At 46.2% G+C, this 25556-nt stretch overlaps 1 protein-coding gene across 7 annotated transcripts in view; it reads right to left on the bottom strand.

Moving 5' to 3' along the window:
- Positions 1-25556, bottom strand: part of MCF2L2 (MCF.2 cell line derived transforming sequence-like 2) — a 2345299-nt gene that overhangs the window by 1741721 nt on the left and 578022 nt on the right. For all 7 annotated transcript variants that reach the window (XM_085635348.1, XM_085635350.1, XM_085635347.1 and 4 more), the window contains exon 4: positions 11548-11638. In XM_085635348.1, the coding sequence (XP_085491474.1) occupies positions 11548-11638 (91 nt within the window). The remainder of the gene's footprint in view (positions 1-11547; positions 11639-25556) is intronic.

Below are 25556 nucleotides of genomic sequence, written 5' to 3'. Positions count from 1 at the left end.
TGGGACAAAAACCCAGTGCTAAAAATCAGCACCTAATGCACTCTGCGTAGAACTCCGCCCAGGCCTAGTTTAAACGGGCTTTGAGTCCCTTCCTCAAGACAGCTTTAGTTGGTGTGACTGCTGGGTATTGGTGGGATTCACTTCTAAAACTACCTCAGCCCTTGCGGTTATTTATTTATTTATTAATTCCAAGCAGCTTTGCCTGTATTAGGTGTGTTTAAAGTGGCTTTGGGCATATTTAAATAGACTTTTTGTCCCTTTTTTCAAGTTCTCTTTTGTTGGTCTGACTGCTTGCAATTTGGTGGGATCCACCTCAAATTACCCTCAATTATGGAAGGACAATTACATGCGCAGATATCACTCACTTCACTTTACTTCACGCTTAAAAAAGATCTCATACAGTATTCGCATACCTTTCCATCCATATACCTTTGCCTTATATACCTCAGGTCCTATCTATCACTCTTTGTACTTTGATACTCACCATAGGCGCAGTCATACAAATTCAGTAAGAACACAAATCTGGTCATCACGATCAACACTGAAACAATTCCTATATAGGCTACATGAGAAACCCATACTCTTCTCCAGAGTAGCGTGCTACTCCTTTGCAAATGCACTTCAGATGCTTGTCATGTGTTTGAACCTCTATAAATGCAAAACACATACATGACAATCTCAACTGTGTAGATGGCTCCTTGCACCACATATCTTCATAGTTCAACAATTCAGCAACCCTACCACTTACTTTGAGGTTTGCCGTATCTTGAAGGGCCAAAGTGGGTTTCTTGTGCAATAGCAATAGTCACTGGCAGGTCTTGAACCTCAATTTACCATCTGTTGCCTTTTAGCAGCCTTGCTCAGACTCTTAACAATGAGTGTTTGAATGTGGAATTAGCCAAAAGTAAAACAACAGTTGGATCTAGTGCCTTAGAATAGTCTGTTGTTTTGTAAATAACTAAAGTGAAGTATAGCATGAGTAAAAGAGTTCAGCGGGCATGGCCAGCCGGCAATGGATAAGTCGCACTCCAGAGCTCCTACTGGAAGCCCCGCCATTATCCAGCTGATGGAGTGGGCCGGGGGGCTCTGCTGCCACCCGCGTACCCCCGTCACCCTCCCCGAGCTAGCCCCAATAGGGGCCGGGCGGGTCCTGTTGCGACCCTTTGAACCTTGAGCAGGCAGTGTGGCCCACTTTCAAAATGGCTGCCGCAAAGTCCCGGGGAGGATTTGAAGAGTGACCAAAGATCAGGGAGCTCTGCATGCTTTGTCGGAAATCCCAGGTGGTGTGCTGATTGCCTGGAGCTCCTCAGAGACTGCCCCCATGGCACCCGGGGGGCTCACCTTTGCTTGAAGGACTGGCACGGGCCTGCATCTGGAGTGTAAAAAGCCAAAGAAGTGAAAAGGGTGGCCTGCACGCTGCAGTCTTACGGAGCTGAAGCAGAGAGCTAGAGGTAGAAGGAGCCCCGGTGCTCTTCAGGACAGTGTGTGACTGGAACAGAGCCAGCTCTTGTGTGCCCTGAGAGCGGACCCTGGTATTGTAACGGGAGTATGCCCGAAATATAGCACCCTCAGCATTAAATTGGGTATTCGGCACACTGTGATGCACCTGGGGGTGGAGAGCCTGGCTGGAGGTAAATGGTGTGGCGCAGTTGGTGGCGCTGGGCACTGCGAATACTGACTTGCTGAGGAGCACAGCTTATGAGGATATTTAAAGACCCAAAAATGCGCCCGCCATCTAATAGATGCTACTGGTTGAGTGCCTTCTATATTGCCAGGAGAATGCCCAAGCCTGCGCAACAAAATTTACCCCAAAGTGTACTAGCTCAACCTGATGCCCACTGAGCGCTGCTGTACCACATGAAGGTGCAGGCCATCACCTCGCTGCCCCCACATGCAGCAAAGAACGGACCAGACCCCATTCCAGAAGATCTGAGGTACCTGTGCTCTGTGGGGCCACCATGGGCAAGGTGACAAGATGGCGGGCCCCGGAGGTTGGAGGATCGACAACTGCCAGGGGTGCCGCCTGTGGGAGGGCTAGAGCAACCCCACAATCACAGGAGGGGACCCAGGAAGAGGGGTTTATGTTCCGAGACGTTATGCAGTCCATCACTGCCACCAGAGAGGCACTGGAGACAAAGCTTGATAGTCTGTGAACAGACCCGAGCATCCTAAAGGATGACCATCAGCGTCTAGTGGAACGAGTCACTACTAGGGAGTATATTATAGCAGATGTGCAGTTGGATATTTAGCTAAGGACTAGACTCGCTGCCATGAAAGATAAGGCCCGCACTCTGGAGGCTGGACCTGAAGACAGTGAAAACAGGTCGCAGAGCAACAACATTCAGATCATGAGCCTCCTAGAGCACACTGAAGGGTCGAACATGGTGGACAATCTGGAGCATTGACTGCATGAAGAGGTAGCACCAGAGGGACTCTCTTCTTTCTATGCATTAGAGAGGGTGCACACTGTTCTGGCTCAGCCATCCCCATGCCTGGTGGTGGCTAGACTTCTATACTATAGAGACCACAACCATCTTCTTGAGCAGGCCAGGCCCTGAGGAGGCATTCACATCACTGACAGCAAGGTCATAATCTTTCCAGACTTTACTAAAGAGGTCCAGAAGCAACGCTCCATGTTTATGGAAGCTAGACCAGTTGTGCATGCCCTATGCTATGATGTTCCCGGCCTGTCTCAGAGTGGTGATGCCGGAGCGGGTGCATTTCTTTTGAACCCCACTGGATTTGTGGGATTGGGTCGAGGCACACCCACAGGCCAACCACGGCCAGGGTCCCCTGGGCACCCACCTAAGTTCAGGAGAGTGAGGAAGCGCAGCTGACAGGCTCCCTGAGTGGCTGAAGTCCATCGAAGCGGCGGAGAGCAGTCGAGATGGTGGCTGCAATGAGCGGAAATGGACCGAGCCCACTGCCATTCCAGAGTGACGAAGATGCCCAGGATTCTGATCTTATGATACTGGAACAGCGGAGAATTCTGAGGTTTTTTCTTTTTTATATAGTGCAAACTAGCCCCGAGAAATCAGATATCAGAGCGCTGTACATGAGCACCAGTTTCGTTACGGATGGACATTCATTTTTGTGAAGCACTGGGAGTTTAAGTGATTTGCCCAGAATCACAGGAAATTGAGCGTCATTGTCGAGACTCGAACCCGGTTCGCCAGCTTCGAGGTCGACCGCTCTAGCAGTAAGGCTACATCAGTTGAGCTGCCCATGGTCACACCTGGCACAGCAGATGAACTTATTTGATGCTGTTGTGCAATTGGATGTGGAACGGGTGATAGTTTCCGATCCTGTAGAATGAATGCGGTGGAGTGCTCCTGGGACTGCTAGTTGGATGGAGGACCAGTTGGGAGACGTCAAATGGTCACTGGTGCTCTCTCATTGAGGTTTCTGTGAGTACACCCAGGTATGTCTGCCTGTTGGCCAAATGTTTGGATGGGGGGTTGCCCTGCTTGTCCTGGGTGTGTAAGTTGGGCTGTTTGCTGTTTGTTGGGGAGAGGGAGATGGAGATGGTATGTGCCTCGTGTGAGCACTTCTTTCTGTGAAACTTTGACATATAAAGTATTATCATGGAACGTCAGGGGGATGCACACTTTGGCTGAATGGCACAAGATTTACTCATATCTCAATTGGTGTGGGGTGCAGAGAGCGCTGCGTCAAGAAACACATCTCCTAACTAAATATGGGGCTGCACTACAGCATAGGTGGAGAGGGCAGGCCTACTTCACATATTACTCTGCTTTTGCAAGGGGAGTTCTAGTATGGGAGAGGCCTGGAATCCCCTTCCAACACTATGGGCACATAGTAGATTTATCAGGCCACTATGTAGTGGTCACTCGACGGTTGAATGGCCGAGACATTACTATAGGTAGCATTTATGACCTAAATGTGGATCAAGTGACCTTTTTGACTGAGCTTCCGAGAGTACTAGCCCCTTATCTGGTGGGACAGGTCCTCTTGGGAGGAGATTATAATTGTGTAGCCGACCCTGCCGTGGACCGTTTCCATCCCCCATTGCGGGTCTCTCCAATACACCGGGTGGCCAAAGTGTTCACGCAATAGCAGACACAATGGGGTCTGGTGGATTCACGGAGGTCCTATCACCCGGGAAACGTAATTTCTCCTTTTTCTCCCACTTGCAAGATCTTCATGTGCGGTGGATACAATATTGCGCACGCCTGCTGTACATGAGCTAGTCAAAAACATGGAGTATCGTTCTAGGACACTTTCTGATCATGATCCCCTGTTGCTTGACCTAGGACTGGGAGGGAGAGAGACCCTGTATACCAACATAGAGACTAAAGACGGAGACGCTGAAAGATATGCTCTACCGGGATACAATCAGAGAGGCCGTCTGACGCTATTTTGCTGAAAATGCTGGCTCCGCCTCGACCCCCCCAGGTGGAGTGGGACATGTTTAATACTGTGACTAGGGGCAGATGCATCTCGGAGTCTGAGGAGGCATTGAGGAACACTGAAAGGAGGCCTGACACACCGAAGTTCAAGCGTGATGTTTGGCAGCTAAAGAAAAGATAGCGGAACAAGTAGAATGGTTGCAGTGTTTTAACTACAGGAAATAGATGATACGAGCCCATGTGGAGAGAGACCAGACCGGCTCACTATTAATGTGGCTTACAAATCTATCAAAAAGGAGTTCGGTGGTGGTGGCCCTCGCCACAGACTGAGGCTGCATGCTGTATTGCCAGGCAGACATTAACCATGAGTTTCATGACCATTACACTGACCATTATAGTAGTAGTGGCTGATCGCTCACTTGCTGACATTGAGACCTTTTTAGCGCCAGTTTACCTGCTGACTGTCACACAGACAGAGGCAGATGAACTGGGAGGAGACATTATGCTTCCAGAGATTAGAGCAGCCATGAAATCCAAGGCCCGGAATGAAACACCTGGCATGGACGGTCTGCATGTGGAGTTACTCTGCCTATGTAGAAGACTTAGGCCCGCAGCTTTTGAAGGTCTATAAAGGGATGAGAGACCCTGATTGTGCCCCTCCTGAAACCTGGCAAACCGGCTAACAACAAAAGGGCCTACCGCAGTTGTTAAGGCTGAACAACGATTATAAAATACTAAGCAGGGTATTGGCCACCAGTCTATTGCAACACATGGCAGCACTTACACATCGGGATCAGATAGAGTTTATTCCGGGCCGCAACACAGCCCTGAATATTCAGAAAGCTCTTTGATTGCATACATACGACGTAGAGGAAGCCGTGATTTTTGCAGTTGATATCGAGAAGCCATTTGATTGCCTAGAATGGGCCTTTCTCTATAAGGTGATGTTGCGCTTTGGCCTTGGTCAGGGTTTTGTGAACTGGACATGCATATTGTATACGGATCCATGGGCAAGGATCAAAACTGGCTGTATCATTTTGGCCAGTTACCGGGAAGAATGTGGCACCCAACTGGGGTGCCCTTTATCCCCTCTCCTCTTTGCCCTGGCCATGGAGACCCTGGCCTACTGCACCAGGATGGGGACGGCCTACCTGGGGCATGATGCTGGGCGACCAGACCCACCACATTGTGCTTTAGGCCAATGATCTTGCTCCTCCAGAATGCCAGGACAGCCTTTGAGGGCGCCCGCTACCTGCTGAGGTGGTTTAGGACGGTGTTGGGAATACAGGTCAATTGGCAGAAATCTTGCCTCTTTTCCACAAGAGCTAATGGAGCATTGCCGGGAGGCTTGGAAGAGGTCACCTGGGAACCTCAATGTCTACTTTACTTATTCTGCTTCGGTCCAATGCTGATTTTTGGGTCACGCTCCATCTCTCTGTGGCGGGAAGGGTGGCTCTACTGAAAACGGTAGTCCTCCACTAGCTGTTTTACTTAGTGGTTCGGCCAGTGTGGGTCGCCAGGGGTGTCTTTCGGGACCTTACCACGCTTGTGACAAGCTTCAACTGGGGGTTGGGGCTCAGAAAAGTAGTGATGGCCAAGCTCCAGAGACTAGGGGAGTAGGGTGCTCTGGCGCTTCTGGACTTCGAGACTTACTATTTGGTAGCACAGCTTCAGTGGCTGACGCAATGGGTGGTGAGCAGGCTTACACCTGGGAGAGAGCTGGACCCTTATGTCTCAGACCTTCGCAGACTGTCAAGAGTGCTGCTGCGCCTCAGCACGTCTGGCACTGGAAACTCCATGGAGTTTCGGTTAATGCGTCGCTGCTGGACCAGGGCCTTGCAGAAGACGAGGGTGCGAGCGCCCTACTCCTCAGACATTCCTCTGGGGTTCCTGATGGAGCTCCCACATGGAGGCGATTGGTGAGAACTAGCAGATTGGGTGGTGGCATGTGCAACGACAATTGTGCCCTATTTGACACCATTATGTAGAAACAATGGTTCTCTCTGGAATTCTCAATTTCTTTGGAATGTTCACAGAATATACACAAATTTCATGTAACATAGAGAAATGAGCAAAAAAAGGGAAGTGACACTCACCAATAAGAAATTTCAATTGGTAATTTAAAGGAATAACAGATATTTTAGGCTGTCGTGATACATAGGGTGAAGTATGGGTGACATGTTGTGAAGAAGTGACATGTGGTGATAAATAATATATACAGTGCACTACACAAGACAAAAATAAATGTGTAATCAGTAGGAAAGGGTACAATTTATATTTTAGTCATTATGATTTTTCACATATGCTTCGCGATCCTTGATAAAGTAAGCTGTGATCAGAAGCGTTGTGTAGACATATGGGATGCGTCGACGTTTCAACCCCTTGTGTTGCGCAAATTCTAATAAGCGTCACAGCGGGTCTTCTTCAGGACAGTAGGGGTATACAGCCCAATTGCAGATTTTCAAGAATATCTGCGGTTTGTAGGGCGTCTCAGTCAGATGGGAATCCTTATTATTCAGTTGGTGGTAGCCTTGGATATCTCAATGTTAGTTCAGTAAGTTGTTTAGTTCCTTACATCGGTATGATTGGAAGATTTAAAGCCAGTCGGGTGATTTACGCGATCTGGTATAGTACTTCTTTCCGGCTCTCACTCGGATGCAAATACAACAAACTTACCATGGCCTCACAAGTCCACACAGTCACATCCTCTTGCTTCTTCATTTTGCTCATTCGGCTCCCCACGACTCGAGGTACACCATCACCAAGGCCCTCATCACAAGCAGACTGGACTAAAGCAATACCAGCCCACCTCCTCCAAAGACTCAAGCCCATCCAGAACTCCAGAATCGGACTTATCCTGGACCTCCTGTGATGTATTCACATCACTCTCAACCTAAGGAACTACTTTGGCTTCTGGTCCAGAAATGTTGCCAGTTCAAGCTCCTCACACACGCATTCAAGCCTCTACACAAAACCGGGCCCTCCTACCTCAACCACTGCTTCAACTTTCATCAGCTAACCAGACACCTCTGCCTCACTCTCTCACCCTTGTACCCTGCATACACAGCAGCAGAGTTGGAGGCCGATCCTTCTCCCAGGCCGCGGCGAAGTCTTGGACCAACCCCCCCCCCCTCCACAACCGGACCTCCACCTCATTGCTGAAATTCCAAAAGATTTAGCAAAAAGGTGATCCTATGAAGGAAGTGTAGCTCTTGACTCCCATGGCAGAGTGTTAAGTCAAGAGTTAAACTTCCCCCATAGGGACCACCTTTTTGTTAAATGTTGTCCAGCCCAGGTCCCTGGGTTACTGGGTTTCCCCTTTTATTTCTAAGGAGAAGTTCCAAGAGAAGCTGAAGACCTGGCTCCTCCCACCACTGCTAGACTCAGTTTTCACCTTCCTAGTGCCTGGATACTCTCACGGGTGATAAGCTGGGCTCTACAAAATCCACTAGCATAACATAACATAATAACTGAGTCATAAATCTTTCTTTTTTTGACCTTATACAGAGTCATTTTCCAGTTCATCTGAAATCTGATTTTATCAGCTCTACTAATATCACCAACACTCAAGATTCTGTGATCAATCTGATTGACTGAACGCAGCTTTAGTTAGTTCTTCTTCGTATGCTGCTTCGTACAGGTTCATTAAACTTTTGGGCAAGAGCGTTGATGTGTATCTTTCAACTTTTACCTTCCAAGATTAGGAGTTTCTTGAAATGGAGGAGCTCATGGCAACTTGAGTATCTCCTATTGGGTTACAAATGTATGCCACTCACCCCCAATGCTATAGACAAAATATCATTGGAAACCACAGGTAGTTTTTGAGGTTGGTGCCCTCAAGAGATACAAAGATGGGACATGCCCTTTGCAATTCCTCACAACCCCGACCAGTGAGCCAATGGATCTTTTGCCCTAGAATTGTAACATAGACTCCCGCCGGGTATGTCTTGAGAACCCCTTCCTTGCTCTAGAAATTGTGTAATTTCGTGGATATATTTCCTTTAGATTTAGGTGACTGTTTAAAAAATGATGCATGATGCACTCACTTAATGACCAGTTTTGAGGCACCCAGTATATGTACAGCCTCATAAACATCTATTTATTTAATTTATTTATTTATTTAAGCAACTTGTAAAGGGCGCAAATACCCTTGGGTGTCTCGGAGCTGCGGACTGAGGAAAGGAAGGCCATGGAGCGGGTTACTTATTGGTTGAAGAGCCAGGTCTTAACATGTTTCCTGAAGGTTAGCAGGGTAGGACTAGTCTTAATGTGAAGGGGAAGCGTGTTCCACAGTCTGGCGGTGGCGGTGGCTATAGGTAAGGTACCAGTTACAGGTTATCAGTATTTTGAATTCAGTCCCAGGAGGTGCAGGATATCATGGAGGGAGCTTTTCTTCCAAGTCCAAGACTTTGGTTGTTAAGTGCAGAAATTGTGCTACAATCTTCAATGGTGCTAATACAATTTTCGCTGCACTGCATATTATCAACTTGTTCAGCAAATTCACAAATGATAGTCTTAATTTCAGTTATTGATTCCTGCACAGATTTGTTTTTTCTTTCTTTCTTTCTTTTTCATTCTTTCTTTCTTTCTCTCTTTCTTTCTCTCTGTTTTGCAGTTCAGTGAGAGTCGATCCAAAATAATCTTGCTGGTGGTTATTATTCTTATGTGGTGGACCAAAAGGTTGAGGGTAACAGACAGAAGTGCAATAGGTCTGCATTCTGTTTCACTGGCCTTGCAGGTGAAGGATGGTCATATGGGGACCCAGAGGTTGAGGCGTGTGGAGGGGCTGTGTGTTCAGCCATTGATACAAAATGGCGAAGGGTGGGCTTCATTTTATGCTGACAGTAAGTAAATATTAAGATTTGAAGATGTTAGAGAGGCACAGACAAACTGTGTAGCACAAGCAAGAAAGGGTCTCTAAAGTACAGTCACCCCTGCACCGCCACAGTATCTAAATGTGTTGACCATCAAGGGACACCATGACTTAAATCCCAGGAGGTCGTAGGACTTAAAGGTGGTGAGGAGTGGATTGCAAGTGACTCTCGGCCACTGGGGAAAAGTAATTAATCCCATGTGCAATGTAAACAAACCCACTGATATCCATTCACACTCCCTGTTACTTGAAGAGAAGATGAATGGACATTCTGGTGGTCTCACTATGTATGAGACTGTAGCTTCCAGAATTAAGGAGCATCAGGCTCTCATGGGTATTCAGATGTCTTCGTGCTTGTAGTCTAGGAATTGTAGTGCACACCTGCAACTTGAGCTTCTTGAATAGCATTGACTCGTTACAACTGCACAATTTCCAAATCTGAAGCAATTCCACTACTGATGTCCTACTAAAATGGTGAGCTGAGATTATGAATAAAAATCCTGGCGTACTGCAACTGTAGCACTAGAGCCTGGTACACAAAAGTTGCAGCACAAGGGCCTAGTGCACCATAACAGCACCGCAAAGGTCTGGTGTACGACAAGTACAACGAATGATGGGCCTCCTACAATACACTGCAGCACAAGGGCCTGGGGCACTACAATGACAGGGTAAGGACCTGGTACACTACAAAAGAAGCAATAGGGGTCTAGTGCACCTCAATAGCAGCAATAGGGGCCGGGTGCACTAAAATTGCAGCAATAGGGTCCTGGTGCACTGCAAATGCAGCAACATTGGCCTGATGCACTACAAATGCAGCAAAAGGGGCCTGGTGCAATACAAATGCAGAAAAAGTGGCCTGGTGCACTACAAATGCAACAATACGGGCCTCGTGCACTACAAATGCAGCAAAATGGGCCTGGTGCACTACACATGAGGCAATAGAGGCCTGGTGCACTACAATGGCAGCCCAGTGGCCTGGTGTACTAGAATTGCAGCAATAAGGGCCTGGTGCACAACAATTGTAGTACAGGAACCTGGTGCACAACAATTGCAGCACTAAGGCCTGGTGCACAACAATTGTAGCCCAATGACCTTTTGCAATACAGTGCAGCGCAAGGGCCTGGTGCACTATAATTGCAGCCCAAGGATCTCATGCACTACAACTGCAGCACCAGGGTCTGCTGCACAACAATTGCAAGCACAGGGGCCTTGTGCACAACAGTTGCAGGACAAAGGTCTGGTGCTGAACGATTGCAGTGCAGGGGCCTAATGCACTAAAGCTCCTCCACAGACGCCTAGTGCACTACAATTGTAGCCCAATGGCCTAGTGCAATACAGTGCTGCGCAAGGACCTGGTGCACTATAATTGCAGCCCAAGGATCTCAGCACAGGGGCCTGGCGCACAACAATTTCAGCACTAGGGCCTGGTGTGCAAGAATTGCAAGCACAGGTGCCTGGTGCACAAGAATTGCAAGCACAGGTGTCTGGTGCACAACAATTGCAAGCCCAGGGGCCTGGTGCACAAGAACTGCAAGCACAGGTGCCCGGTGCACAAAGGCTGCAAGCACAGGGGCCTGGTGCACAAGAATTGCAAGCACAGGGGCCTGGTGCACAAGTATTGCAAGCACAGGGGCCTGGTGCACAAGAATTACAAGCACAGGGGTCTGATGCACAAGAATTGAAGCACAGGGGCCTGGTGCACGAGAATTGCAAGCACCGGGGCCTGGTGCACAGCAATTTCAGCACTAGGGCCTGGTGCACTAGAATTGCAAGCACAGGGGCCTGGTGCACAACATTTTCAGCACTAGGGCCTGGTGCACTAGAATTGCAATGCAAGAGCCTCGTGAACAACAATTGCATTGCAAGGTAGTGAACACATGTGGCACGTTAACATCCTATCTGCTTCAAGGTGGCATTTCTTTTATCTTTACTCAGCACCACTTCCTTCCTCTGCTTCTTTTACTTGAAATCTTGCCATCCATTTCAAAGCAAAGAAAGATAGTTTCCGTTATATTGCACATTATACAGAAAACATACCAATGAACGTACAACATTAGATTTGTACCAAATACAATACATACACCGATGAAAGCGACCAACCAACAGACTTTGCCAACTACATTTTAATTTAATCCAAAGTCACTAAATAGAAGTTACTGTTCTGTACAACTCAGAATACGGTTTGTCCTTCCAGTGAATTAATCCAGGCTTCCGAATAAGCGGAGTGTTTTGTTGATAAAAAGGAGAAAAGGCATGCAGGTGAGCCAGCGACAGACAACCTGGGAGAAGAAAGCAAGCACTTACTGCAATGCGTGTCAGGGAGGCCTTCACCGAGCTCCATCTGTCCCGCCGCCTGTCTATAATGATGATGAAACCAATGCTGGCCGCCTCCAGGCTGCAAGAGAACAGCAGACAGACAGGGTTACATGCAGGTGGAGAGCAGCAGCAGCACTGCAGAGCAAGCAGACAGAACTAGCAGCTCTCCCGGCTCTCTGCTTGGTGAGAGGAGTGAGCTCCACATTGAGATGAGGAGTCACCGACTGACAAAAGGGTGGAAGAAGAGAATTCTGTGCTTAGAAATGGGAAAGTGCAATAGGATTCTGATCTCTACAATGAGCTAGATCAGTGGCTTTTAACCCCTTCAGTGCCACGCCCTTTCCCCCTCCTGTGCCAGGCGTTTAATTAGTGGGTGGGGTTCATGACGAGATAGTCTCGTCATGGGCACAGCGCGACCGTGCTCCATGACGAGACTATCTCGTCATGGGCACAGAAGAGGTTAATCTTGTGATTTATGTGGACCCCACATATTCATTATTGTTATCCCGGGACCCCCACTGAGTCATTACTGTAATCCATGGACCCCCACTGAGACACTACTGTAATTCATGAGCCCCCACTTATTAATTATTTTAATCCAGGGATCCATGGACTCCCACTGAGTCATTACTGTAATCCATGGACACCCACTTATTCATTATTGTAATCCAGGGACCCCCACTGAATCAATTCAATTTCTTTATTCGATAATTTTTCAATCATAAAAGAGACACATATAAAAACTTTATATAAAACCATGTGTACCACACTTTATAAATTCGATTATTATTAAAAAAAGATTAATTAATTATATTTTAAAAAAAGATTAAAAAGGAAAAATTTTACATTCATTGCAAAGCACAATTATATCAAAAAGGTGAGCCACATAAAAGAGAAGACAATATTCCCACATGTCCATCAGAGGAGAATCATCCAGCATAATATTATTCACTTCATGAATGCAAAATGGAACCTGCATTAGCAACCAAACTACTTCTTCTAAGGGCCCATGCCCAGCTCAAAAGTTTTGCCATAGCTATGACTACAGGTTCCCTTGTATCTGTCTTTAGAACACGCAATGCTATTTGGGATGATCTTGTGCCAATATTACGGCAAATCGGCTTAATCCATTTTTACGGGGACCATTATACGCGGGGCACACAAACAATGCATGGAGTATGGACTCATCCTGAGATGTACACACAGTACATTTTGTGTCTCCATCTCCCCACTTTGCCATAAAAGTTTTAAGGGGGAGGGTACCCACTCTAAATTGGTGATACAGTTTCCTGTCACCGGGTCTCGTAATGACATCCCAATAGGCCTCAAACCAATGTTCATACTTATGATCTAAAAAGAGGCCTGTCAGGGATGCACTATCCACCAGTGACAGGGATTTAAGACAGACCATGTCCCAATAAAGAGATTTAAAATCATTTTTAGACGGAAACTGATTCCCTTCAGGGTCCTCCCACAAGTGCCTGAGCCCCATATCGACCAGCGAGCTTTTGATGTTTTTCAGCCAAATGATTTTTGAAGACATGTCAGCTTCTCTGATGTACTTAACTGCTTTGGCATATGGTACTAACTCAGGGGTTGTCCAAAGCCGTCTCCAATACACGAGGGGTCTAAAGCCGCTGCCTCCTCAATGGAAGTGCATCCCAGATCTAAAAATAGGGGTTTGAGGGGGCATGATTGGGGAAGGCCAGTCAAAGATCTCAAAAACTTATTTTGGGCCAGGACTAAGGGGCCTAGGTTATCGAAGCCCCAAAGTTCTGCACCATAAATTATGGAAGCCCTGATTTTCCCCATTGTATATGGCAAGTGCTGGACCTACCAGTTTGGTGTAAGACAGCCGGCGCTCTTTTAGAAGGGCCCCTGCTAACTGATTATGCCTAAGGGTTAGCAAGTCTAACTGAGGCTTCCAATTCATCCTCTTACTCATCGTTACGCCCAGGTACGTAAAGGTGTCAGCTTGTTCCAATGTTGCACCATTCATTACAACTCCGCCTTTCAATTTTTTATGTTTATGCAGCACCATGAACTTAGTCTTATCAACATTAACTATAAGTTCATGGTCATTGCAAAATAAAGTGAATCTATCGAGGGCTTGTTGCAGACCTGTTTGTGTTTTAGATAAAATTAAAGTATCGTCTGCAAACATTAAAAGTGGAACCCTCACACCAGCAAGAGTAGGGGCATCAGTTGGATATTCAGAGAAGTATAAGATAACATTATTTATAAACAAAGAAAAGAGGGTGGGGGCCAAAACACAGCCCTGCCGTACCCCCTTAGTCACAGGAAACCGATCTGTTATCTCTCCCTTTCGACCCCACCTAACCCGGGCATTGTTAGACTCATGAAGTTTAATGATGAAATTTAAAATCGCAGGGGGAATCCCTACTTCCTTAAGTGAGTCCCACAGCTTAGAGCGGGGCACCAAATCAAATGCTGACTTTAGATCTGTAAATGCAGCATAGAGAGCCCCCCTGGTAAAACCACAGTGTTCCAATAAATCATCATGAATCTAAAAACTTGGTCAATAGTACTGACATGAGGGCGGAAGCCAGCCTGAAACGTGGATAGAATTTCTTGGTCATCTATCCAGGTATTTACCCTGCTCAGCACAAGTCTTTTGCATGGTATCTATGAGACGTATGGGCCTGTAGGTACTTGGACAGGCACAATCCCCTTTTTTATAAATAGGGATGATCTCTGCCCCGCGCCAGGATTGTGGCAAGGGAGCACCTCTTGCAAGTTCATTGGCCATATGATATATATATTTGAGCCAGTTTTTCTTATCATATTTAAAAATACCCGCTGGGATGCAGTCCGGGCCTGGAGCCCTACCTGCTGCCACACTATCCAAGGCTCTCTCAATTTCCCCTATATCAAAAGTTAGGATAGTGTCGCACATTAATCGTGGATAATGACTTAAAGTACTATTCATTGAAGCAAACTGGGTCTGATAGTGCATGACCCATGCTTCAGGAGGGACATTATTAGTTGGTAATGGCACTATATCACCACTACCACATTTCACTGTCTGCCAGAACCGCACCCAGTTTTTCCCATTATTTGCATTTAATAAATCCGGCTATCTTTTTTCATCGAAGGTCTTCTTTGCCCTTCGCTGAATTTCCTTATATGCAACCCTAGCTTCCCTAACTTCTCGCGGGAATCCTGACCTAACAGCTTGAGAGAGGTGACTAAAAGCAGCCCTGTATGCCCCATCATACCACTTTACAGATTTCTGTATGGCCTGCTCGGAGCTCCTATTATTTTTTGTAAAAAATGCTTTCAACTTTATGAATAGCTCCTCATGAACCTTTGTGAGGGCAGGGAGAGAGGTCTCATGCAGATCAAGCTGTGAAAGGACTAATAAGGAATCTTCAAAGGTTAGTTTTATCAGGTCCATAGTACCTTCATCCTCCGAGACCAATGCCCATTTTAATCTACGGCAATCATTGGACATAGTCACTTCAGCTGTGACTATTTCAGTATCTACCCTTGCCGTAGGTTGCCCACTAGTTTTAAGTGTTAAAATTAGGGGGTCATGGTCACTTTCTGGTCTATTCTGGACCTTCATATCCTCTAGCCTTACCCACAATTCCAAATTGATAAAGAAGTAGTCTTTTCTGCTACTTCTTATCCCATTATTAAAAGTATGGGTGCCCTCAAAGTCTGATTTTGACCTTCCATTTACAGCCCTCACGCCCATTTCCAGGGATAAACTTTTTAACTGGAGGACGGACCGCTTCTGACCATTTATTAATCGGGGAAAGCTCCAGCGATGGAATGCCCCAGGTCACATCCTCATCCCTGGACAGGCTTCCATCTTCTAAACCCATGGGCTCGAATGTACAATTAAAATCACCCGCTACTACTAGATGGTTTGCCCCTTTCAATGGTTTGATGAATCAATCAAGTTTAGAGATTGTAGGAGAGGCTTTCCCTCCTACTTGCTCTCTTGCGTAAACGTTGGCAAAAATAAGATCTAGCCCGTGTTCAAAACTAATTTTAATAACCAGGATGTCAGGGTTATCTATTGTTAGCTCTTCCACCTGGTAGCATGCCTGCTGGCTAACCCATGTAAGCAAACCCCCAGATGGTCTCCCTTTATGACTGGCAATAGCCGTTTTACCAAAAGCCAAATACCCAGGACGAAAAATCCTATTCAGTGACCAGGTCTCCTGGAACATAATGATGTCTTGATTCTCTATAAAGCACGACCACTCGCTAGAGTTAGTTTTTGTTTGTAGACCAGCAATCTTCCATGACATTATATAAGGAGGGAGCAATGCTAACACTCCTATCTGAAAAAGACCTACTCAAACTGCTCTCGGGAGATGATGGTATAGCTCGCTGAAGACTCATATCATTCACAAAGGGAGATGCGGACCGAACAGCAGTGTTCTCTAACAGGGGCAAGTTTGCAATTGGTAGTCAGTCACATGTATCTAAGCCAGAGAGAGGAGGAAATCTATTAGCTAAATTTAAGTCAGGTGGTCTTTGTGGGATTCTGTGGGGTGCCCTTGGGTGGTTTACTGGACGCAAAATCGCCCAGCCCATCGTAGGGGTATGACGGGGTCTATAAAAGAACCCTAGGGGCAGGAGAGAGATTTCCATTGTATGATACTCAAGATTGATGCTACCTAGATGGTCTAGAAGAAATCTAACGATATTCTCGTTATTAAAGTTAACAACTATACAATCCCCTCTCCCATCCTTCATAGAGTAACCTATCCATGGAGATCGTCTGACCATGATTCTCTGGTTACAGACATCCCAATCCCATACCCCAACCTCCTTCAGTTTTGTTGTAAGCCAATCAATGGTTTTAGCCATCAATTGATCGGTGGTTTGGATCTGACCTTCCTGTAATACTGGGACATTCTTCAAAACCACCCAAAAAGGGGCTGCGGCCGGGGGAAGGTGTAAGACTCGAGAACCTTCTAAAACTGGGCTATTTTCCAATCCCTCGTGCATTTGTGGGTACCCTCGTTCACAAGGCCCTAGTATAGGGCTATCCCGGTTTGCTGGTACACGGGGAATTGGCGGTTGTACTTTTTCACCTACTAGCCCTATACATGATCTAGTTTCCTCTCCTCCCCGATTAAATAGACTATAACCACTAGGCACAATTCTCTGTCTCACCCACTTCCCTTCCCACATTTGTTACTCCAACTTCATGGTTAGTAGACACAGTACCATTTTTCCCTGACAGCAATGACATCAGCCCGGTTAACGGTGGATTTGGCGGTTTGGAATTGGTTTCTACCGCATTTCTCAGCTCTTTAGATGTAGATAATCTGTTGGCTTGTCTCAGTAAACCCTCTATAGTACTATGATTTATCATGACCTTCAATTCAAAATTATTGAGTCTCTCCTCGATCTTGGTCAATCTGTGGATAATAGGAGTTAAAGATGTTATAATTAAATCCCCCAGTTTATTCCACATAGCCTCATTAGCCTCAGCAGAGGAAACATCTATAGTCCTTGAGGTCAAAATTCCAGGGACACTAAGAGCCGATTCCCCCCGTCGCTACCATTGCTGAAGAAGTACCTCCTCCATTAGTGTTTGTCCTTTGAGTTTTCGCCAATTTCTGTCTCTGGGGCCCCCTCCCCGCTGCCTTTTAAGCGCTGGATCTGAAATTGGAGCAGGAACTTTATTTTTACATTGGGGTGCTGACCTTGTAACAACACATGGAGGTAGGGTGCTTTGGGTAGGTGCTGCATCCGTCTGGACCGACTCCACATGATAGAGTATATTATCAGTGACCGACGATGCAGAGGCTTCCAATGGCCCATTAGCAAACTGACCAGCATCACTTGCTTTATCAGGGGAGTCAGAGTCTACAACCAAAGAACAGTCAGGAGTACGTGCAGATGCTATAGCGCCCAACAATGAAGTTTTAGACAATTGGGGATCAAGAGATAGACGACGCTCCGTCAATGCTATCTTATGAGCAAGGACCGAGCTAGCTCTAATTAAAAACTGGTCCAAAGTCCCAACCGTACTTCCTGCAGGCAGCCCAATTCTCCCCTTACCCTCTCGCAGGTTCATCCTGAGATGTCTATTTAAGTCAAATTGAAAGTAGAAGTAAACAGAACACAGCTAGGTCTTTATGTGTATTCCTCTAATTAACACCAGTATACTGGCAAGGACTAACCTTGTGGGGTGTGCAGTCACAGAGAGTAGGCCCAGCCTGGCCTCGTTCGGTCTCTAACGGGCTCAAACGGGCCCGCCTTTGGCCCGGGCTTCGCCCGGCGCGCGCCCGCACCCGTTCCACGAAGCGGGAGCGGCGAGCGGTAAAATAGTGGATGGCAAGCTCAGGTGCGGGCAATCAGCAGCAGTCCCCCTGGGATTTGCAGTCCTTGTCACCTCCTCCAAGCACGAAGCGGCTCCCGCAAAGCGGGAGCGGCGAGCGGTAAAATAGTGGATGGCAAGCTCAGGTGCGGGCAATCAGCAGCAGTCCCCCTGGGATTTGCAATCCTGGTCACCTCCTCCAAGCACGAAGCGGCTCCCGCGAAGCGGGAGCGGCAAGCAGTAAAATAGTGGATGGCAAGCTCAGGTGCGGGCAATCAGCAGCAGGCCCCCTGGGATTTGCAGTCCTTGTCACCTCCTCCAAGCACGAAGCGGCTCACGTCAAGCGGAAGCCAGCGAGCGGTAAAATAGTGGATGGCAAGCTCAGGTGCGGGCAATCAGCAGGAGGCCCCCTGGAATTTGCAATCCTTGTCACCTCCTCCAAGGACGAAGCGGCTCCCCACTGAATCATTATTGGAATCCAGGGAGCCCCAACTGAATCATTACTGTAACCCACGGAACCCGGCTGAGTCATTATTGGAATCCAGAGACCCCCAAATCATTATTGGAGTCCATGGTCCCCACTGAATCATTACCGTAAGGGACACCCACTGAATCAGTATTGGAATTCAGGGAACCACTCACTGAGTCATTATTGGAATCCACAAACCACCATTAAATCATTACTGTACCCAGGGACCCCACTGAGTCATTACTGAATCCATGGACCCCAGTGACTCATTATCGTAATCCAGAGACCCCCCCTTAATCATTAATGTAATCTAGAGCCCCCTACTGAATCATTACTGTAGTCAAGGGACTCCCACTGAATCATTACTGGAATCCAGGGACTCCCACTAAGTCATTACTGGAATCCCGGGACCTCCATTGAGTCATTACTGTAAATCCAGGGACTCTCACTTAATCAATACTGTAATCCAAGAACCCCCACTGAATCATTATTGGAATCTAGGGACCACCACTGAGTCATTACTGGAAGCAGGAGACCAAAGCTCAGGCAATTTTAATGATTTGAACCTCAAAATAATACACAAAAATGAGGAAACAAGCATTCCTCAAACAAATAGACAAATGATGATGTATGTTATTTAATTTTAATGAGAAGGTTGGGGATTTTCAAAATTCAATTGAGGCCCCTCGTCGTCCATGCTCCATTCTGTTTGATGCACTTGCACTGCTTTCATGAATCAATCTGAGGGCTCCAACTTTAAATTTAGTCTTCAATTCCAGTTCTTTCACATTTACAGAATGTGTTATATTTTACAATTTGCAATTTTGATCTTTATTTATAATCACTTCATTGACCTGTTAATATTATTTAATTTTTTTAGCAGTCGCAGACCCCCAGGGTATGCCTTGCAGACTCCCAGAGGTCCCCGGACCACAGGTTAAGAACTGCTGACTACAGCAAGAGGTCACACATACTGGCAATAGGAGGAAGTAAGAGGACTGTTACATTGAGCTTGGCATTAAGATGGAGCAATAGGAATCTGAGCTGGAGACAAGTACCAAACAATAACATTCTGAGCTCCCTTTTGGATAGACCAATAGGAATCTGCGCTGGAGACAAGTAACAAACAACAGGATTCTGAGCTCCCATTATGATGGACCAATAGGAATCTGAGCTGGAGACAAGTAACAAACAACAGGATTCTGAGCTCCCATTATGATGGACCAATAGGAATCTGAGCTGGAGACAAGTACCAAACAATTTGATTCTGAGCTCCCATTAGGATGGACCAATAGGAGTCTGAGCTGGAGACAAGTAACACATAATATGATTCTGAGCTCCCATTAGGATGGGCCAATTATCTGAGCTGGAGTCAAGTAACAAACAATAGGTTTCTTAGTTCTCATTAGGATGGTGCCACAGGAATCTGAGTTTGAGACAAGGAACAAAAAATAATTTTCTGAGCTTGTCATTAGGATGAGCAAAATGTTTCTGAGCTTGAGAAAAGCGACAAACAAGCAATAGTATTCTAGGTTTGACGCAAGTATGGTGCTATAGGCCTTCCTCTTGTATGTTGAATTAGGGGTGACCAGCATACAGGAGTGTGCAGGAAGGTCAGATATATTCAGGAGTTTCAGGATGCCTAGTGACTAGGTAAACAGGACCCATTTAGATCCAATGTATGGATCTTACAAACTTCCAATGCATCAGGCAGTGACACAGTTAAAGAGTGAAGAATTCAGGGTTCCATTCAAGCTCATAGGAAGGAAAACTTTATTGGTTTCTCAAAAAACAAAAAATTGAGAAAACCAATAAAGGGAAAGTAGAAAATAATAGGTTTAAGTAAGGGCTCCAATTAAAGTCAGTGGATGTAACCATTAAAATGGTAGTATGACTCATGACTGGACTGGGTTGTTAATACATAAAATCCTCAAATGGGGTCTTGCAAACTTTAATTCCTACAAAACAGGCAGGAATCGTCTGCCACAAGACTTTCAGCAAACCAGTGCATAGCTAGGTACAAGCCAGGAAGCAGAAACAAACTTCCCAGCTTTAGAAGTGCCCACTGCATCCCCAGGATTGCCTGCTCTCCTTGGGTATTTTGGCTAACCCAGTCATGCAGACCTTCAGGTACAAAGGTTTTCCACAACATGTAGACAGGGACGGACTGGCTGTAGCGGGCACCGGGCGTTTCCCCGGTGGGCCGGAAGGGTGGGGGACGTTTTTAGGTCTCGCATAGGGCAGCGCATGCGCTGCCTCTCCGAGGCATTAAGTATTCAGTATTAGTAGTGAAACTCCACCCATTGCACTTCTATTTGTTTTGTCACTTGCCATTGGTTACATCTGGCATTGCTCGTCTTATCTCGCTCATTGATTGGCTGGTGGTCCAATACATCACTTCCGTTTTGCTTCCGTTTTGCAGGAAGCAGCACCGACCAACTACAGTTTTGCTCCGCTGCTGGGCTGTTATCTTTGTATTTAGGGACTACTTCCTTGTTTTCTATCCCCATCAGCTGTGCACTGCACTCACTGCTGGTTGATATGGCACCCGGACTTCATCATTAGCATGCGCGCCGGCTTCACTCTCAGCCACCCACATGTTCTATGCCGATCCACTTCCTACCATTGCACAAGCTTATGTTTTATATATGGGGGTGCCGCGCTTTGTTTCAGCGCAGCACCCACTTTCATTCAATCTCTCGCGGTTCACCTTCAAAAACAAAAGAACGGCGCTGCCGATCCACTTCCTGCCACTGCACGTGGGCGCCGCGTTCACCGCTTATTTATTTATTTGAATCGATATGGTGCACGCTTCACAGGTTGCCATGCACGTAAGTTTAATATGCAGAGGCGCCATGCGCCCGCTTTCATTATTATTACTATGTCGGCCGCTTCAGGGGCCGCCATGCAGCTAATGTTTATGAGAACGGGCGCCGTGCTTTTTCACTTTTAGCCCTTCTCCTTCTCTGCTTCAGGTAGGAGGCTGCCATTTACTGTTGCTGTGGTAGTTGAGTGGGTTGACTGGTGCAGGAACCTTGGTGGCGGATGTTTGTACATTTCTCCACATTTACATATTTCAGGAATTATTTCGGCCACGCCGAGGGAGGTAGCTGCTGCCTCCTGTGTCCGTAGGAATCAGTATTTCCCAAAGCTACCCTGAATCCTGCAGCTGTTTTTAGGGGTTTGCGGTGCTCGATGCTGCCATGCAAGTCTCACCCTCTGGTCGCTTTGTACTCCCACTTCCTGCTAGAGATTTTACGGCTGTTCCCTTTGCCTGAAGTGCCTTTCGCTCTCACGTGCCCATGAATTTTTTGAGTTTTATACTTGACTTTGGTTCCAGTGTAATGTCCCTTGATTCAGAGTATTTTTGGCTTTCCCTCTGGGCTTTGGGTGTTTTGTAGATCCACCACCTCCTATACCTAATCAAAATAGCCGTCAGTGCCTGAGATGCTTGATTGAGAGATCGCCTATCGCTGCCCTTGCCTAATGCCATGTGAGCTGGCCTGCCTGGCCGTCCCCCTCCTGCTCTGCTCCCTGAGATGGGAAGCTGCCGCCCTCCTGCCCCTGGCACAGGAACAGAACCCCTCCGGCACCACGCTCTCGAACCGTTTGGTGTGCGTTTCCAGGATTTATCATTTTACCCTGGATAGCCCCCATGGCTGGGCACGTAGGGGACTGGTTCCAGCTGAAGGAGCTGATTGGACAGATAACCGATATCCGAGTCTGGAATCTACAAGGTAAGGAAAAACATGTTTTGTCCAGGACATGTTTCTCATTCCTCATCTTCTGTGCTGTTATGTGGGCTATGCTACCCCCAGTAACAGCTAGATGTGGCTGCAGTCACAGAGTACGGATAAGTTCACAGCCACATTGCTGAAAATGTTTTCATTTTTTTCGCTTTGCTATGATAACGCCTATCTCCCACAAAGAATGCCAGTTGCAGCGGCGCATTTGTGGATTGTATTACATTAATTTTATTTGATTTGTTTGTATGTGTGTTGCTTTTATTAAGTCCCTGCATCCATCAAACTATAGGATCTTGTAGCGATGGGGACGTGTTGCGGGGGCTTGGTGTTGGACGCGGCACAAGACTCAGATGTTTTCCGCTTGTCTCTCCTGAGTGTTTGTTACTGTTGACTACTTTGACGTTTTGTGTGGGCTGATTCAGGCAGTATGTGACTGATGTTTTTCTGTGCCACTCACAGAGGCTGTGGGGCATTGAACGGTGAACTCCTCCATTAGAGGCAGCAAAACATCCTGGCAGTTTTGACTTAACAAAATATACCTGGGAGAAGTGCGGTGGGTGTGGTGCTTGTCTCACAACTTGTCATTGCCATCTGTGCTGTAACTAAATAAACACTAGCCCACATGATGTGACTCAGCCGCCTTCAGAGTACGTCGCTACAAAAATAGCCAATCAAAACTGGTTTCACAAACCATGTATGCTGCTTATTCAGCAAAGGCCAGCGGTCACAGGCAGACACACAGTGCTGCTGGCCTGGTAAGAGGGGCGGAAGGATGTTCCGTGGGTGCTGAGGAGGCCTGAGACAAGTGTAACTTTAGGATTATGTTTCTATAAAAAGTCTATTTTTCCTACTCCCCAGGCAAGGAAGAGCGTCAGTGTAATTAATATCCGTCGCTGCTCAGAAGCGAGCATTTTACGTCGTTTTATTCTGTGGTTCTGACAGATTGAAGAAACCATCAGTATTTGCTTACTTTCCTTAAATGATGTGGCAACTAATTAACTCAAAAATAACTGCAAAAGACAATTTTGTTTGTTGTGTATGATCTGCAAATGTTATTAGTGACAAAAACAAATCTAATATGCCTAGAAAAACTTTGTGTCGAGGGCTAAGGCCAGCAGAAGATCCTTTTTGCAAAGTATCAATAAAGGGCAATTGAAAGGTAACCAGTTACCTAAGTATAGGGGTTGGTGCCACTGTGCAGCCCTGTGTGGCATTGTTTTAGTGATTTTTTTTCATCCATTTGAACAAGAAACATTTTTTTTGTAAAAACAGCACATTTTGTATCAAATGCCAGATTTTAATGTGCCAAGTCTGGTACATCTATATTTATGAGGGAAGCGCCACAGTCAGCGAACTGTATGATTCTAGTGGCTTTAACTATGTTAATTTTGAACACGAGGAAGGTCTGAGAGGAACAGTGGAAAGGACCATGGACAGTGTAAAAGGAAGTAATCTGACTTTAAGGCTTAGATTGTAAATACAGTCACAAAGGGGTGCTGCACTTGTTTACATATGTTGGTATTTTATGGTGTCTTACAGACTGTTTAAAAACAATAGAAATATGTAAAAACAGTAGAAATGTGTGTAAAAATATGTCTTCCAAGGGATTGTTTGGTATAAATTGAAGCAAGGCTCTAAACCGCATGAGGTGAGTGGGTTAGATGAAATTGCTTTGAATTGTGGGAAGCATAATGAGCCAAAGATGCAGTAAGGCTTCTGATTGTGTCAATATTTTCTTATGGTTGCCAGGACCTAGAGTAAGAATGATCTTATCTTCTTTTGCACACTCCTCTGTAACTTTTCCTAATTTCTTCATACATATTTCTGAGCTTGTCCCTTCCTGAAGGAACCATATCTTGATCACCCGGCCTCCTAACTGCACCTCCTGCTCACTCTTGCTTCTCTCACTCTTTCGCAGCTCTCTTGTTATCCTGATTTTTGCTCCCTACTCTCCCCCTTTAATTAGTTTTTAAGTCGAGCCTGGCCAGCGCATGTGCTGCTCTGCGAGGCATGTTGTATTAGAGTATGGACTTGAAGCCCCGTCCACTCCCTGCAAATGTTGTCATTGGCTTGTGTCATTGCCCTTCGTAAATGCTGGCTTCAGATTCTTAATAGGCTTGTTAGTCCCTCCTTAGTATCGCCTTCTCTAAATTTGTAACCTCCCATGAGGACTAGCCTTTTTACTTCGGTTGTTACATGCTACGTCTGTAAGCACTATTTCTTTAATGAGTTTCTCCTTCTGCTGGCCCGACATGCTGTCCTGCAGCATTGAGGCGCCATGCCCGCTTTCACTCTCCGAGCAATAGGTCTCGCATTAGCAAGAGTTTGAGCTATTGGCATTCTAGATGATGATGCCTTTTATTTATGTGTTAGTTATCAAGACAGAGAACTAAAAGGCATTGTCATTTACAATGCCAATAGCTTAAACTCTTGCTAATGTGAGACATATTGCATTGCAAATGCTTGTTGTTACTGAGGGGCGATTTTGCAGCAGTGCTGCTAAATCGTCCCCTTGTAACAAACTTGCAGCAGCAGTGGTCCCACCAGTGCATGCCCCACGGACGGTCGTACGGAACTACCAGGGCCCATGGGTGGGTGGAATGGTACCGATAAAGCAGTATTATCTGCTTGGAAAAGCAATTTCAGGCTTTCATTCTTGCTGTGGGTCAAAGTCTACTGTTGAAAATTAACTCTTGGACACCAAAAAATCGGTGCTGGTGCCCCACACTGGCAAACACCAGCACAAATTCCTCACTGGGCTCCAGAAGTGTTCCCATCATGCATTATTCCACATCCCTTTATGCCTAAGTAATGTTAATTTATTCTTAGAGGCTCATTAAAAGGTGAAACAAAACACTGTGTGAAAAATTGATATTTAATTGTGCTTTGTTAATGCTTTCACTCACATGCTGCAATGGAAGGTCAACTTTAAATCATCGGGGAGCATGCCAGAAAAAATATAAATACATTTCCGGAATCAATAATTATAATGCTCCAGATATTCTCTGACAAATCTGACACGTGTTTTTTAATCCTACTCACAACAGGTACCTAATGGAAAATTCTTAAGTGATTTATAACACGAGTGTAATCACAATTTAATATACGCAGAACTCTATGGTACAGTTTGATGAATGCCTCACACGGCGTGTGAACCGGAAGACGCAGTCTGCACTTCCGGGTTGAATTAACGAAACCGTTTAAATGGCTTGAAGAAGCAGACAACTTTCCTCCCGCTTCTGGCCCGTAAACGTAGAGTTTCATGTGGTGATATTAGGTGAGTTTACAAGAAGCTGATTGAATGCGTGTGTATGTATCATACGCGAGTAGTTCTACAATGTGTGGATGTTCGTCACGCATAGTTGTGGAGCAAAGGGGCGACGAACAAGAAATGTGGATCGTCATAAAAAGTTAGCGTGTAAAGTAATATACGTGATGTAGGCTAAGACATAGCTCCCGTCGCGAGACACAT

The sequence above is a fragment of the Triturus cristatus genome, chromosome 11 (assembly GCF_964204655.1).
Source record: "Triturus cristatus chromosome 11, aTriCri1.1, whole genome shotgun sequence".
Taxonomy (NCBI): Eukaryota; Metazoa; Chordata; class Amphibia; order Caudata; family Salamandridae; genus Triturus; species Triturus cristatus.
Note: the sequence above shows the minus strand (reverse complement) of the source record. Positions and strands in the feature narration are given on the sequence as shown.